General features: G+C 40.1%; 1 protein-coding gene across 3 annotated transcripts; it reads left to right on the forward strand.

The window, feature by feature from the left end:
- Positions 1-614: 614 nt before the first annotated feature.
- Positions 615-14,189, forward strand: PSMC5 (proteasome 26S subunit, ATPase 5). 3 transcript variants are annotated; one of them, XM_081969733.1, is made up of 12 exons: positions 615-692; positions 1,641-1,712; positions 2,554-2,623; positions 3,206-3,303; positions 5,523-5,579; positions 5,724-5,954; positions 8,356-8,482; positions 10,620-10,810; positions 11,160-11,258; positions 11,391-11,501; positions 11,997-12,083; positions 13,288-14,189. In XM_081969733.1, the coding sequence occupies exons 1-12, from the start codon at positions 669-671 to the stop codon at positions 13,339-13,341; spliced, it is 1,221 nt and encodes a 406-aa protein (XP_081825859.1). In that variant the 5' UTR covers positions 615-668; the 3' UTR covers positions 13,342-14,189. The 3 variants fall into 3 exon arrangements, with proteins under 3 accessions (XP_081825859.1, XP_081825861.1, XP_081825860.1); XM_081969735.1 differs by having other exon boundaries at positions 691-762; XM_081969734.1 differs by lacking the exon at positions 615-692 and adding an exon at positions 995-1,097.
- The last annotated feature ends 794 nt before the right edge of the window (positions 14,190-14,983 follow it).

Here is a 14,983-nt window from a genome sequence, read left to right on the forward strand (position 1 = left end):
ATAGTAGAATGTAACTTGATGACTTTGCGAACTACATTTACGATTACCCTCAGCCACCACCTGTGATGGATACGTAACTTGTATTGCGAAATTACCTTAGGTGGCAGCTACGTATTCAACACGCTAAATGTGCTAGCATTTAATTCGGTTCAAGCCTTACTGACTGAAATTAAGACATTTCAATGTTTTCAAGCAGTCTATTTCTAAATTTTATTACGCCTTGAATCGAAATAATTATATTTATTTCGTCCAGCATGTATTAGATAACATATATAAGTATAAACATGATTTTGAATGCATGAAATGGATACGAATAAAAGGGAACATTAGGACAGGGACGGTAGGCACGTTGGTGCCCTTATGCACGCCGCTTTATAGCTTATAAAGACTGTTCTTTCTGGTAGCTGTGTTTGAGTCTCATATGTTTCCCACATTCACAAATCGTATTTAAAAGCCAAATTCAGCCCTACATGTTCACTTCCAACGAAATTCAAACTGTGTTTCAACGTCCAAGAGGCTCTGTTTCCGGGACAATTTCTCCACGGGTGAAGCATCAGCGTTCATGTTTGTAAAGGGCAAGAACCAGGAAAAGGAGGCGCCTCGTGCTGATTTCTGTCTTCCTTCAGCGCACGCGCATTTCTGGCTAGTGTTAATATAGGCGAAAGAAAATGGCGGTGGAGGGGCCGGAGCAGGTAAGCGACTCCTGATGACTGCTGAGTCACATCAGCAGCAGCTGCCGCTTTATTCAAGAAGAAAAAAGTGGTAGGGAAAGGGGAGAGTTGGCATCGGCTATTTTTTGTTCTGCTAGTGGGACGGGTGGAAGAGATGCGATTTCGGAAAGAAATGGGCTCTCATTGTATCCGGTCAGAGCAATAGGAAGAGGTGCGGCTGTCTGAGGACGGCGTTCCGGTCGTAGAAGGGCGTTTGTTGCTGGTGACGTTACAAGGAGGGCAGTTACTACAGCGTGGGGGGCGGGAGGGGGGGGAGATGGGAATGTACCTCCTATGTATCTTCATTCACGTGTGTCCACCCGGTCTACCTCGAACGCCACATCAGGAGTTGAGGATATTCTCAGCCCCTGAAGTGGGGGAGTGGGAGTAAGTCTCTGGAAATGGGATTTAGGAATTTTCGGAGATGTCTTGAGCTTTGCTTTTTGCCATAAATCTCCTCTTTCTCCCCTGCCCCGTAAAAATTACGTTTTTGGTCTCGGAGGGTGCGGGGACCCTTGGGAACCACAAAAAAGAATGCATTTTCACTCCTGGTCTACCTTGTTTTGTATTTCCTTGATGCATTTTTGTGCTAACACCTGCAATGTAAATGCTTGTAATGACACAGACAGATAACTGAATTGATAGGTGGGGAGAACGTACATGTTGTGAGGTAAAATACAAAAGTGCCTTGAACATTCATGTTGCTAATTCAAGTTATTACTTAAGAGGACTTTTCTGTGGAAGTGGAGTTGTGAAACAGATGTAAAGTCTGTTTTAGGCTTTAATTATGTTTTAAAGAAAGAAAAGGGTTAGCTTAGGGACTAAAGGAAGTATGAAATGGCAGTTACAAGGTGCCAGGAATTAATTGTTCTCTGACTGAAAGGTATACTTAAGTCTTATGACTTACCCTGTTCTGCTTTTCCTTGACAGATGGACCTGGATGAGGGCAAAGGTGGTACAGGGCTGCGCCAGTATTACCTGTCCAAGATTGAGGAGTTGCAGGTAAGAGTTATTGAGTCCCTGAAAGATTAAAAGTCATGTTATTTTCTTTACAAATATAATTTTTCTTCTGATGGGTAAATTAAGCTTTGAAACATTTGGATTGTAGTTGATTTGAAATGTGATTTCTAGATAACTTTAAACTGTACCTTCATTATGGCTGATAATGTATAGCACAGGGGTGTCAAACTGGATTTCTTCAATGGGCGGATCAGTATTGTAGTTCTCCATGGGCCGGCCAGGGTGGAGGAGATGGGACAGACACCTCCTGCAGGAACCTGCAAGACCAAAATGGGCACTCCGTTTTCAGCCTGGATGGCCTCTTGCGGCACTTTTGCCCTGTTTTGGCTGCTAGAGGCACTGCGGCCAGATCCAGCCTGTGGGCCTTGAGTTTGACACCCCTAATGTAGCATAATGTAGCATTTGCATTAATGCTTCAAGAAGAAAACGGTAATATGTAAATCCTGTTCTGGGGCTCATAATTGTGAATAAAGACAGGTATGTAAGCAGGAAAAATTGGGTTTTGACATACATTTACTATATTTGATATGAATCTTTAAGGCATGGTGGATAAGGTCTTGAACTCTCCTTACTAGTATGAGAGCTAAACACTTGGTTATTAGTTTTTGATCCAGTTTATACTGGGCTAGAATAGAAATAATGCCTTTGATTTTCTTAATTGATAGTTTGAAGTGGTACAAATGCTTTGCAAAGCTTTTTGCTCCAGATTATGTAATACTTATAGCAGGGAATATATGTTTTTTATTATTGTGCCTCTAAACCATGGTAATTGATTTCTGTCTGAGTTTTTTATGATGTATTGCCTTTTTCCTTTTCCTTGAAGTTGATAGTCAATGATAAGAGTCAGAATCTAAGGCGACTGCAGGCTCAGAGGAATGAACTTAATGCCAAGGGTAAGTTAGAAATAGTGCTTTGTTGCATTGCTTTAATGACCAAGAAATGAAGAGCAGAATAACCAAAATTGTGTAAATATTTTGGGAGTTGAATATGGTATTTTAAACAAGAGTGATATAAGACAAACTAGATAATTATATTATATCTCCTAAATAGGTAAAATCAAATTTATACTGTAGAGCACAATGGAATTGGTCTGCATATAGATTCATACATAATTATACTTTTAATATTAAATATCAGAACAGCTTTATGAAGCACATGGTTTACTTGTTAAATAACTTTTAATTAAAGATATATTTGCAATCCTCAAATGTTTATACATATGAAGTTTATGTATTAAAATTTATTTTATAAGCTTATAGAAATGTGATGTTGTAAGCAAGGATGGATGAAGAGAATATCTTAGATGAAGAGTAGAACATTATTTACTAGGAGTGTTCCAAGAATCTGAATGCCAGTTTGAATACCAAGCCAGCTGTCTTTACATTGTGTTGATTTTAAGTTTTACTTTTCTGCCATCCATCCAATCATCCTATGTTGATGCATTATTTATTGTTTAAATACTTTACATATTCTAGTACGCCTGCTTCGTGAGGAATTGCAGCTTCTGCAGGAGCAGGGTTCCTATGTGGGTGAAGTGGTGAGGGCAATGGACAAAAAAAAGGTGCTAGTCAAGGTATGGTCTTCCTTGCACACATCTATCTCTATTTTAGATATTTGTTCCCTCAATTGGAAATAGACTGAAATATTAATTGAGAATAATAGTGTTTAGGATTTTTTAAATTTTTACAGCAGATATATAGAATTAAACCCTTCTGCTCAAATCTTCACAGTCAAGATTGTTAAGATAAAATTGTTGTGGGGGGAGGGGAAAAGAGAAGAGTTGCATGTACTCCTTGACTTGTAATGAATTATTTAGCAACCATTTGAAGTTACAACAGCACTGAAAAAATTACTTATGACTGGGCCTTGCACTTATGACTGTCAAAATATATTGTATTTTTGGAGTATAAGACGCACTGAAGTATAAGACGCACCAAGGTTTTGAAGAGGCTTTTTTTTAAGTAGGTAGGTAGATAGAGGGATAGAGAGGGAGAGAAAGAGAGAATACAATAGGGAGAGAGGGAGAGTAATTAGGTAAGTAGGTAGATAAAGGGATAGAGAGAAAGAGAAATAGAGAGAAATACAGTAGGTAGGAAGGGAGAGAGAGAGTGTGTGTAGAAAGATAGAAATACAGTAGGTAGTGTGAGAGAGAGAGAGTAGGTAGGTTGGTAGGTAGAGGGATAGAGAGAAAGAAATAGAGAGGGAGAGAAATACAGTAGATAGATAGGGAGAGAGAGAGAGTAGGTAGGTACATAGGTAGATAGAGGGGGGAGAGAGAAATACAGTAGATAGGTAGGGATTGAGAGAGAGAGAGTAGGTAGGTAGGTAGATAGAAGGGGAGAGAGAGAAATACAGTAAGTAAGTAGGGAGGGAGGGAGAGAGAGAGAGAGAAGGTAGGTAGGTAGATGTTTCCAGGTGTATTTATCCATGTGCTGGAGAAGGAAATCACTGACAATCTGTAGCACCTAAGACTTTGTTTCTGCTGGCACAGCACTTGATCAATGTAATTCTCATCAATCAGTTAAAGAGCTTTCCAAAAGGGGGAAAAATGTTTTTGCACTCTGCAAACCTCGCGAAAACGGGCTTGTTTTTCCCCTGCAAAAAAGGCATGAATAGCCTTGAGGCTTGCAGAGTGCTGGTGGGGGGAGGGCAAAAATGAGCAAAAAATGGCCTGTTTTTCACGAAAATGGGCCCATTTTTTGTCAAAATGCATGCATAGCCTTATGGAAGCTTATAGATTGCTGCTGGGGTCTGAGGGGGGGGGCAAAAATTGGTCTATTTTTTTCTCATTTCTGCCCTCCCCAGCACCCAGGAGCTCTCTGAACGCCTCCCCTGGTGAAGGGGGCGGGCTTTGGGGGGCAAAAATGCTGTGTTCAGTGTATAAGACGCACCCAGATTTTCAGCCTCTTTTTGAGGAAAAAAGGTGTGTCTTATACTCCGAAAAATACAGTACCCATGATTATGTGATCGAACTAGGAGTTTGGCAGCCTATATGTATTTATGATTTTGCAACATCTCAGGTTCATGTTAACCTCATTTGCAATCTTCCCAGCAGCTTTCAACAAGCATAGTTAGTGGAAGAAGCCAGATTTGCTTAATAAGAGGGTAAAATAAAAAGTTGTACAATTGGGTGTAACTCACTTCACTACCTTGCTTAGCAACAGAAATTCTGGTCCCAGTTGTGGCCCTAGGTTTAGGATTGCCTGAATAAAGAGCATTAATGTAATAAACACTGTATGGCATTCTTGCAATTCTTAGATCTTTGAGACAAATTGGTAGGAATGTTGATATCAATGCTGTATTTGTGATGTTGGAATAAAATTAACACAATAAATAAATTAATTAATTAATAAAATTAATTTTATTAATTTAATAAATTAATTAATAAAATTAACTATTAATAAAATTAACAGTGACGTAGCAGCTGTGATTATCTGTTAAAAATTAAATGTAGTTTGCCACAGTATTTCAGGACAAGAGCAGCAAATATATTATTGTTTTATTAAATCCTACCCTTATTTCATTATTAACTCAAGTCAGCACATATACATAATATGGTTTAATAGTGAATGTTGAATAAATCCAGTTTTGACATGCCTTGCAAAATAAATTATCCTAAAATAATGTAGGGGTTTTTTCTAGCTGTTTCATTTGCTTTTGCAAAAGAAACTATGAGCCAGCTGTTACTATACAGATATACAATAACAGCATTGCTTATTGACCTTAGATTGTTGGCTGTTAAATATAAAAAATATTTTTCCAGTAGAGTTAATTGGCCATTTTGTATTTCAGGTTCATCCAGAAGGCAAGTTTGTTGTTGATGTGGACAAAAACATAGACATCAATGATGTAAGCAAGCTGATTCCTGCTTTCGGGGGATAAGGAAGGCCATAAAGTCTTTCCTAGATCCGGATGTGTGATTCTCCCCAGTGGTTCATCAGAAACTAGACCTGCTTCCATTACTTACAACATATTTTCCTCTTTACTGTCCAGGTGACACCAAACTGCCGTGTTGCTCTGAGGAATGATAGCTACACACTGCATAAGATACTACCAAACAAAGTGGATCCTCTGGTTTCATTGATGATGGTGGAGAAAGTTCCAGATTCCACCTATGAGATGATTGGTGGCCTTGACAAGCAAATCAAAGAGATTAAGGAAGTGATTGAACTTCCAGTTAAACATCCAGAGCTTTTTGAAGCTTTGGGCATTGCTCAACCGAAGGCAAGTGAAAAGTGTTTCAAAGGGGCACACAAACCTTGAGAAATTGAAAGGACGTTAGACTGCTTTTGAAAAAGACTTCAATAAGATGGGAATATCAGAGGTTAAGAGGAGCTATACATATGTTTTGTTTCAATTTCAACCCTTGGTATATACAGTCCAAAAATCTCAGTACTGAGATCTGAGAAATCATGTGCTTGAGATATTAGAGCACTATTGTGGTTCTTGCATATAATGGGCTAGGTGGGTTGAGGATCTCCACGTGCAATGTTCTCTGAAAAGCAATAGGTAGACTTGTAATTCATAATTCAGTGGGTGTTGAGGCAAGCTTATTTGAAAGTAGTTTCTTTGGGTATTTTTCTCTTGATGTATAGGTTAGGATATGCTTATAAGATTTAGACATTTAGAAAAGGCCTCTCGACTTTTTGTTCCTGGTATTCTCTGTGTTTTATGGAGGAATTGAGACAGCTGAAAAGGGTCAAGAGACTTCTACAATACCAATGTAGGAAGATGAAGAATGAATCCAAGTTAAGAGCCACTATTGAGGCCTATACTGTAGGGTTAAGAGTGGGCAAATGTCAGTATTTCTCCATTCTTACTATGTCCATAGAGTGCTTCCTGATTACCTTGTTTAGGGTTTTTTGGATCCTGGGTACGGGAGCTTTAAAGTTTGCCTTCAGGCTATACTTAAGAATTTTCAGTGCATCCGATAGATAAAATCTATCTGGATTTATTCTCAGTTGCAGACAAAGCATGGTGCATGTGCTTTGGAGATGCCTGAGGAATGAATTTACCCAGTTATCTGGGAACACATTGATCCTCTTGGACCCAAGGAAGTGGACAGGGTTCTCAGAACTGTAAGTGTTGGTCCCCTGTGAATGAGATCCATGTCCCTCCTGGTTGTTAAGTCTACCTGGGAGATGACGTGGGTGGGTCCTAGTGATGTTTAATTCATCCTTGAGGGAGGGGATATTGCTGGTAGTACTTAAAATCATGCTGGTACACCTTCTCAAAAAGCCATCACTTGATCCCTTCTTTCTGGATATTTTTGTCTTCCAACTTTCCTTTTTAAGAAAGGTGTTTGATAAGGTGATCATGATGCAGCTTTAGAGGATCCTGGATGATACAGATTGTTTGCACCACTTTTAGTCATGTTTCAAGTTTAGAAAAGGGACATAAAGGGTATTGGTCATACTTTTGGATGATCTCTAGTAGGAATGGGATGGAGGTAGTGAATTCATATGAACTCTTCTCAATAGTCTTTAATATATCATCACCCATAGTTTTCATTTAGGTCAGCTTCCAAGGTTTTTTTTTGAGGGGGGGGCACAATTTTATACTGCTTCCCATTCTCCCTCGAAGGCTAATTCCAGTCAGTGTTGATAGGTCCAGCCTATTGTTCCTGCTTAGCAGAGTACTGCAAGGCTTGGTGCCCTCTCTACTCTTTTTTAACGTTTTAAACTCTATTTAACATGGAGCTGCTAGATCAGATTATCCTTCATCATGGACTGAGGTATCAATTTGCAGATTCAGATGAGGTATCACGCTTAATTCACGTAGAGTAAAACTCTGTCCTGGGTGAATAGGGTGATGTCATGGATGCCCTTTTGTGCTGCTTACTGTGGTCTGGATAGGGAACACTGGTCTTCAATTGAACCCTGGTAAGATGAACTGGCTGTGAGTTGGAGGCTCCTCTGTATATAGGGAGATTATGATCTTTCGTCTTGAATAGGGTTGTCCTGTCCCAGACAGACCCAGTGTGTAATCTGGTGTCCTGGATCCATGACTCATATTCAAATAGTTGGCAGCTATGATTAGGAGGGCCTTTTGATTGGCAGCCTAGGAAGACCGCCTTCTCTGCTGTCTTATGGACAGAGGTAAGATGGGCCTGCACTCTAGTAGCCTTCTGGAAGAACAACAAGACCTGACTCTGACAACTGGCATGGGGATGGGAGAGCAACATATAATCCTAGGAGTGGTTGGTGGCTTGAGGACAGTCCATCTTTTTAACTTGTTAACTTTTCTTTTTATCTATGTCTCTTGTATGTCTCTTTGTGGCTTTCATTTGTAAAAAACCCCTCCCCCCCCCCCCCCGAAATGGATAGTGTATAAATTTGATAAATATTGCAATTGATTATAGGCACTTTGGAAAATGAATTGCTAATTGCTAAATGGTACTGAAGCTGATTCTTAATGAAGCACATCACTACTTCTCCAAAACAATGTGTTAAACTCATAGCCATCTTTCCATGCCTAAGTGCGTGCATGTATGCCTTGTTTCATTGAATAAGAATGGAAGCTGTCTACAGGGTGGGGTACCAGCATGCTGCATAAAGTCTCTACTACATTCTTTGAATTTAGAATTCTTGTATATCCCCCACTAATCTTAAATTCTCTCATACAGGGTGTGCTATTGTATGGACCCCCTGGCACTGGAAAAACGTTGCTGGCCCGGGCTGTGGCTCATCACACTGACTGTACTTTCATCCGTGTCTCTGGCTCTGAGCTTGTGCAGAAATTCATTGGAGAAGGTAACTTTTGGGGAAGGATTATGCAGTTTGGAAATTTAATTTAATTTATGCATTGCCCAACTTCCATCATTAAACAATGTAGTTAAGTGAACTACATATAATTTTATGACCTTTTTGCTGTAGTTGTTAAGTGAATCCAGTTTACTTCATTGACTTCGTTGAAAGCTCCCTGGAAGCTCGCAAATGGTAATCTCATGACCATAGAATGATGCGAATATAAATAAATGATACTTGCCAAGAGTCCAAATTTTGATCACATGAGCATAGGAGATGTTGAAATGGTTGTAAGAGCACATACTGGTCATAAGTCACTTTTTTCAGCACCACTGAAACTTTGAATGACTGTAAGTCAAGAACTACTTATAATTGGCACTTGAATTGCACCTAGAAGCAGACTGGTAACAATGCAAAATAGTGGAGCAGAGTTGTCACAAGAATATATTAAGGCATTCCCATTACCAGGGACGTGCGGTCAGGGGAGGCAGAGCCTCACCGCTCTCACCATGAAAATAAAAAAAAAGGGAAAAGCGAAAAGGCGCTGAGGAGCCTTCCACACACGTGGTCAGGAATGGGACCAAGTGTGCAGGAGGCTCCTCTAGCCTCAGCCTCCCTCCTGCACATGTGGTTCCATTCCCCGCCTTCCTAAGTCAACATGAAGGGGACCACGGAGCGTGAGCCGCGGTCCCGCGGAGCGCACTCCGTGGTCCCCTTCATGTTGACTCAGGAGTCAGGAAGGCGGGGAATGGGACCATGTGTGCAGGAGGCTGAAGCTGCCTCAGCCTCCTGCACACGTCCCATTCCCCGCCTTCCTGAGTCGGGGAGGGGGGGAGCCCGTGAAGGCAGCGAGCGGCGCCGGGGGGAGACGGCGGCCAATGCAAGCAGGTGATGCCTTGCGGAGGAGGGAGAAAGCGAAGCTGAAGAGGTGGGTGAAGGCCCCTGGCTTTGCGGGGGGGAAGTGCCACGGTTTTGGGAGTGGAAGAAGGTCTCCATTTTGTGGGACTTTGGGGAGGCGAAGTTCTTGGCCCCGTTTCCTTCCCCGTTCGCCTTGTACGGCTCATAAAGAGAGCTCTGACTCGGCAAACGGACCCCGGGCTTGCACGCCTGCTCTGGGTGCATCCGCAGGAGGGACGAAGAGATGCCTGAGTCCTCCGTGGGGCTTTCATTGTGCAATCGGATCCGGGAAAGAGAAACCTTCTGCTGTTCTTAATGTCGGCTGGCGCAGAAGGGGTTTTTGGGAGGAAAGCAGTTTTTTTATTCCGTGGTAATCCAGTTTCAGAGAGGTCAGGAGTCAGCCTTCTCCATATATTCAGATGGTTAAATTAATGTCGGAACCCGGGGTTGCCTGGTCTATCTCCAGTATGAGGTCATTGAGGTGTTTATTATAGAGTGCTTAAGTCAGCTTGGCATTCAGGTTATATGACTAATCCTTTACAAGTCTCTTCCCCCCCCCAGCTTTTTAGGATGGCCTTTATTTTTAAAAAAATCATCAATCACTCAGGAAGGAGGGGAATGGGACCATGTGTGCAGGAAGCTCCTCAGCGCTAGCCTCCTACACACATGGTCCCATTCCCTTCTTTCCTGAGTCAACATGAAGGGGACTGCGGCTTGCGCTGATGACGTCACCAGCCTCACCAGCCATAAACCTCACCGCACATCACTGCCCATTACTATCCATGCTACTGAATTCTAGACCAGTTGAAGCTTCTAGGTCAGTGGTTCTCAACCTGTGGGTCGGGTCCCCTTTGGGGGTTGAACAATCCTTTCACAGGGGTCGGCTAAACACATATTTTCGATGGTCTTAGGAACCGAGACACCAATTTTATAGTTGGGGGGTCACCACAACATGAGGAACTGTATTAAGGAGTCACGGCATTGGGAAGGTTGAGAAACACTGCTCTAGATGATGTTAAGGATACCCCTGTGCATTGCAGTATTTTCCAAGTGATGTAATTCAGCAATATAGTAATCATGTGCAACCCGGAGTTAAAAAGATGCCTTGGAAAGGAATTCAGGGATAGAAAATGCAATTAAAGTTAGAACTGCAGCAAAATATTTTAAAGAATCCATATTTGTGGAGAGCTTACTGTGATCATTTCAGGGGACTAAAGGAGTTAATATGATTAATTTATGATGACAGGTGCACGAATGGTACGTGAGCTGTTTGTCATGGCAAGGGAGCATGCTCCTTCCATCATTTTCATGGATGAGATAGACTCCATTGGTTCTTCTCGCTTGGAAGGTGGATCTGGTGGGGACAGTGAAGTTCAGCGTACAATGTTGGAATTGCTCAATCAGCTTGATGGTTTTGAAGCTACTAAGAACATCAAGGTATGTTTGAAAGAGGTGTGATGTCATAAGCTTGTGTTCACCGATTCTGCTAAGGTAGAATTTTTAAAATCTTGGTTACATGACAAAGCCATTGGGACTTCAGACATACAGTTCAGACTTTTGGAAGATTTTACAAATCATGAGAAGCCAAAATGAAATATGTATCCTAGATAATTGCATATATGAGTATAAAGTTATGCCAATAAAGGGGAGTGGATGTATAAAAAGAATTTGGATAGGGGAGGTTAGTTATATAAGACAGACTTGTAATAGATAGCTCAAAAGAGACTTTTTAGGCTTGGGAGTGGCATAGGATGAATGTTCAGTTCAGTAACATATCTTTTTGCAGGTAATTATGGCAACTAATCGCATAGATATCTTGGATTCAGCCTTGCTTCGTCCTGGCCGCATTGATAGAAAAATAGAATTCCCGCCTCCAAATGAAGAGGTAAGAGTGGGGCAGCTTTTCATTTTGCTTCTTGTAATAGACTTTCTCCAATAAAGAGATGCTGGAGAATGTCCATCAGCTGTTCTGTATTGTACTTTCTATACTGTTTTGGCTCTCTTTTGATTCCAATAGGCTCGTCTAGACATCCTGAAGATTCATTCTCGTAAGATGAATCTGACAAGAGGAATCAATCTGCGGAAGATTGCAGAACTAATGCCGGGGGCTTCCGGAGCCGAGGTCAAGGTAATGGGGTGATTTAAAGGGATGCCAGATCAGTTGCTGTAGCTTTTTAAGTGAATGGTTTTTCTAAAAAAAAAGTCATGGATTATTAGAAATATGTGGGGATATAATTTTTTAACTTGTGAATAGGAGGAATATTGGCAAATATTTTCCTGATATTTTTATGATATTAAAATGTCATTTTGGCATTCTGCTGTGCAAAACTGTTTTTCAACACCGAAGAGACCATTATTTGCATGGTTCTTTTTTATGACCGGTAAAAATGAATGTTGGTGTTAAAGCATATAATTGCTAAATGTTTCAAAAGAAATATTTCCAAGAATTAGTGCTTGAATTAAAATTAGCATTTTATGCATGCATATGATTAAAAACTGCACTGTTAGCATTAGGAATAATTGTATTATTTTTAGATGAGACAAAAGATGGTCTGGCTGATCTCTGTGTTTACTGATATTTAACAGAACAGGACATACTATATTGTACTAATTTGTGTTGCAGGGTGTATGTACAGAGGCTGGAATGTATGCATTGAGAGAGAGGAGAGTACACGTAACTCAAGAAGACTTTGAAATGGCTGTAGCAAAGGTACTTTTGGTGATTGATATAAGAGACAAAAGAAAGACCCAGTATATACAGCTGCCTTCCCTAATGAGTTATTCTTATATATTGAATTGTAATGCTTTTAATTTTGATTCAGAATATCCACTGGGCATGCTAACTGTGTGATAGTATCCCTGGACTTATGATGACAATTAGGATTGAAATTTCTGACAACTGATAAGGTCATAAAACTTAATTGCATCACTTAATGATGGCAAACTCTGCAGTCCTGGTTGCCATTTTTAACTGAATCCTGTAGTCATTAGGTGAGGCAACCATGGGAAACCAGCAGGAAGCTGTATGTCCTAGACTGGCAGGCACATAAGAGAGTGGAAGAGAGAGTGCAAGGGGGACACACAGGGAAAGTTAACGATGGTGAGTTGTTGGGTGAGTCAGGGAAAGTGCACAAGAGGCAGGGGATAGGTCAGGGAGAGTGCAAGGGTGTATATTTGCCTTCATTGTGTACAAGAACTATAGATCAAGGACGATGTGCACAAGCAACATGGGTCATGTGCAGGGGGGGATGTGAGGCACAGGTCACTGATTGTGCAAATGGGCAGCATAAGCATAGAAGGGTTGCAGAGTATGCACGGGTAAGAGAGACTTACCACAGCAACTTTTGATCATCTCTGCTGGCTCCATAAATTTCTGTGGAAGCCAGCATGGAATGTTGCAAATGGTGATCAATCTTAAGTGCGAATTAATTGCCAAGTGCCCAGATTAGTCACATGATCAAAGGGGTGCTGGCAAGTGGTAACTACCATTTGTTCAGTGCCATCATAACTGAATGATTGCTGAATAAATAATTAGGGTGATAATTAAAATTGTAACAGAGTACTACTTAAGGTGAGGAGTGACTAAACTGGAACTGCCTTTTTCCAGTGAAGCTGTAGCATGTAATAGTGGAGTTCTCAAAAGTTGAATTACTTGAAGCCTGACATTTAATTGGATAGGTGAGTGATGACTTACATCAAAAACTCCTGCATTTTTATTAAAATAGGATACCGAAGGTAACTTGAAGGTACAATTTTATCATGGAATTAACTAGTTGAGAGGTTTTTTGGTCAGGGAGAGATAGTAAAATATATGGATTTAAACAGCCAGCCAAGTGGTAGAAGAAAGCTTTTTAAAAGCTGCAATTTATGTGTTACTTTGTGCTTTGTTTCTAATGCTACTTTTCCCTTGGCAGGTTATGCAAAAAGACAGTGAGAAGAACATGTCTATCAAGAAACTCTGGAAGTAATAAAAAGTTGCTGCTGTTTCATCAAGTTATTTCCTAATGTCATTTACTTGTTTTTCATGTAATAAAACAATATAAATGATTGTAAATGGAAAAGGGGAAAGGGTTTTTTTAAGAATTTGTTCAGCTTTTCAGCAATGACATTAGTTTATAAAACCAAATGAATTGCATGTTTTCTCACTGGAAACATTTTAGGAGATTAGGTCCTCCTAAAAGTCTGGTTAAGTCTGTAATAATATGTCTTTGAAACAGTGTTTTCAGGTTTTGTACTTCTACTCTAAGTTGTACTTTGGAAAGGTACATGTTAGACTTGGTGCAACTTGATCCAGAACTAAATATTCTGTATCAGTCTACTACTTCATGTTACTCCAGGAAATTCTGGAAGTAACTCTTCCAAACCAGACTGGTGTAGAAAATAAGAAGAGTTTGTTTCTGGGTTGAAAAATTTTGTGTATCTTTGTGCCTATGAAATGGTAAATATATTGAACTTGTCATAATCAAGTTTAGGGTAGAGGGGAGAAAAATTACTTAGGGAGAATGTCTTGAAAAATATTAAAATAGTTGATATTAAAATAACTCATTCACATTTTGTTTTATTAAAAGTCCCCTGACTAGCTTATTTTGATGTCTAAAAAGCAAGAAGTAGAATTGCATGTATGAATAGAAACAGTTAACTAAATAGGTTCCTTTGCTTTATGAAGTGAAAATTGTACCATAACGAACGTTTAATTGAATAATTACTGTGAAATTTTGAAAGTAGTCCTGCAAATTAAACTTTGCAATTTTGAGATAGAGAACCTGCTTCCCCATCCTGTTCCCCTTCCCCTCTAATAAACTAAGTAGCAACTATTTATTGGGCTGTTTTTGTTAAAAACTACAAACGTGTGTGAAGTAAATCATGATATGCAATTGTTGGGAGTTTAAGAACTGAGTTTAATGGACTCAGCAAAATCTAAGCTTTCGGGGAAGAGGCTTCTTAAGGCATCCTTGAACTATGGTCAAAAGTAATAATAAAAGTTTCATGCATATGCCGTTGTAAATGCGGATGAGTTCCTAATGTGTTACTGAACAATACTTTGGAACTACTGATCTTTTTACCAACTTCAAAGTAGTCTTCTCATTACATTCAGAACCAACTGGATATGTGTTGTGATCAGACATAAAACTAGATGATTTCATGTACTCAATATAGTTGCAATTGTTTACTTTTAAGCATTCTGCATATGAAAAATAATTTTGCAGTCTACATCAAAGGATCCCAACAACCATTTGAAACCAGTCTGTGGAAGTGATGGGCGAACATGCATGTGCACATCCCTACTTGCACAAGCAGCAGGGAAACATGTTCCATTTGTGAAAGTGCAAATGGAGTACATATTTGTGCTTGCTAGCCACTCGCCTGAAACCATCCCCTCCCCACGCCTGGTCCATAATGCTGGAAAGATTGGGGAACTCTGGTTCAATAGGGCACAGTGCTGCTCAAGGGATATGCAGTGTAAACTCATATCTTTCTATTTCATAGTATCCTTCATTTTAAAAATTCAATTTAACACACCAGCCAGTGTACCACATGCTTTAATGTCTCCAACATCCTAAGGAACTGAATAACAAGATTTGTAACACCAGTTGCTGCTAAAATGTTTTT

Source organism: Natrix helvetica, assembly GCF_964273705.1.
Source record: "Natrix helvetica genome assembly, chromosome: Z".
Taxonomy (NCBI): Eukaryota; Metazoa; Chordata; class Lepidosauria; order Squamata; family Natricidae; genus Natrix; species Natrix helvetica.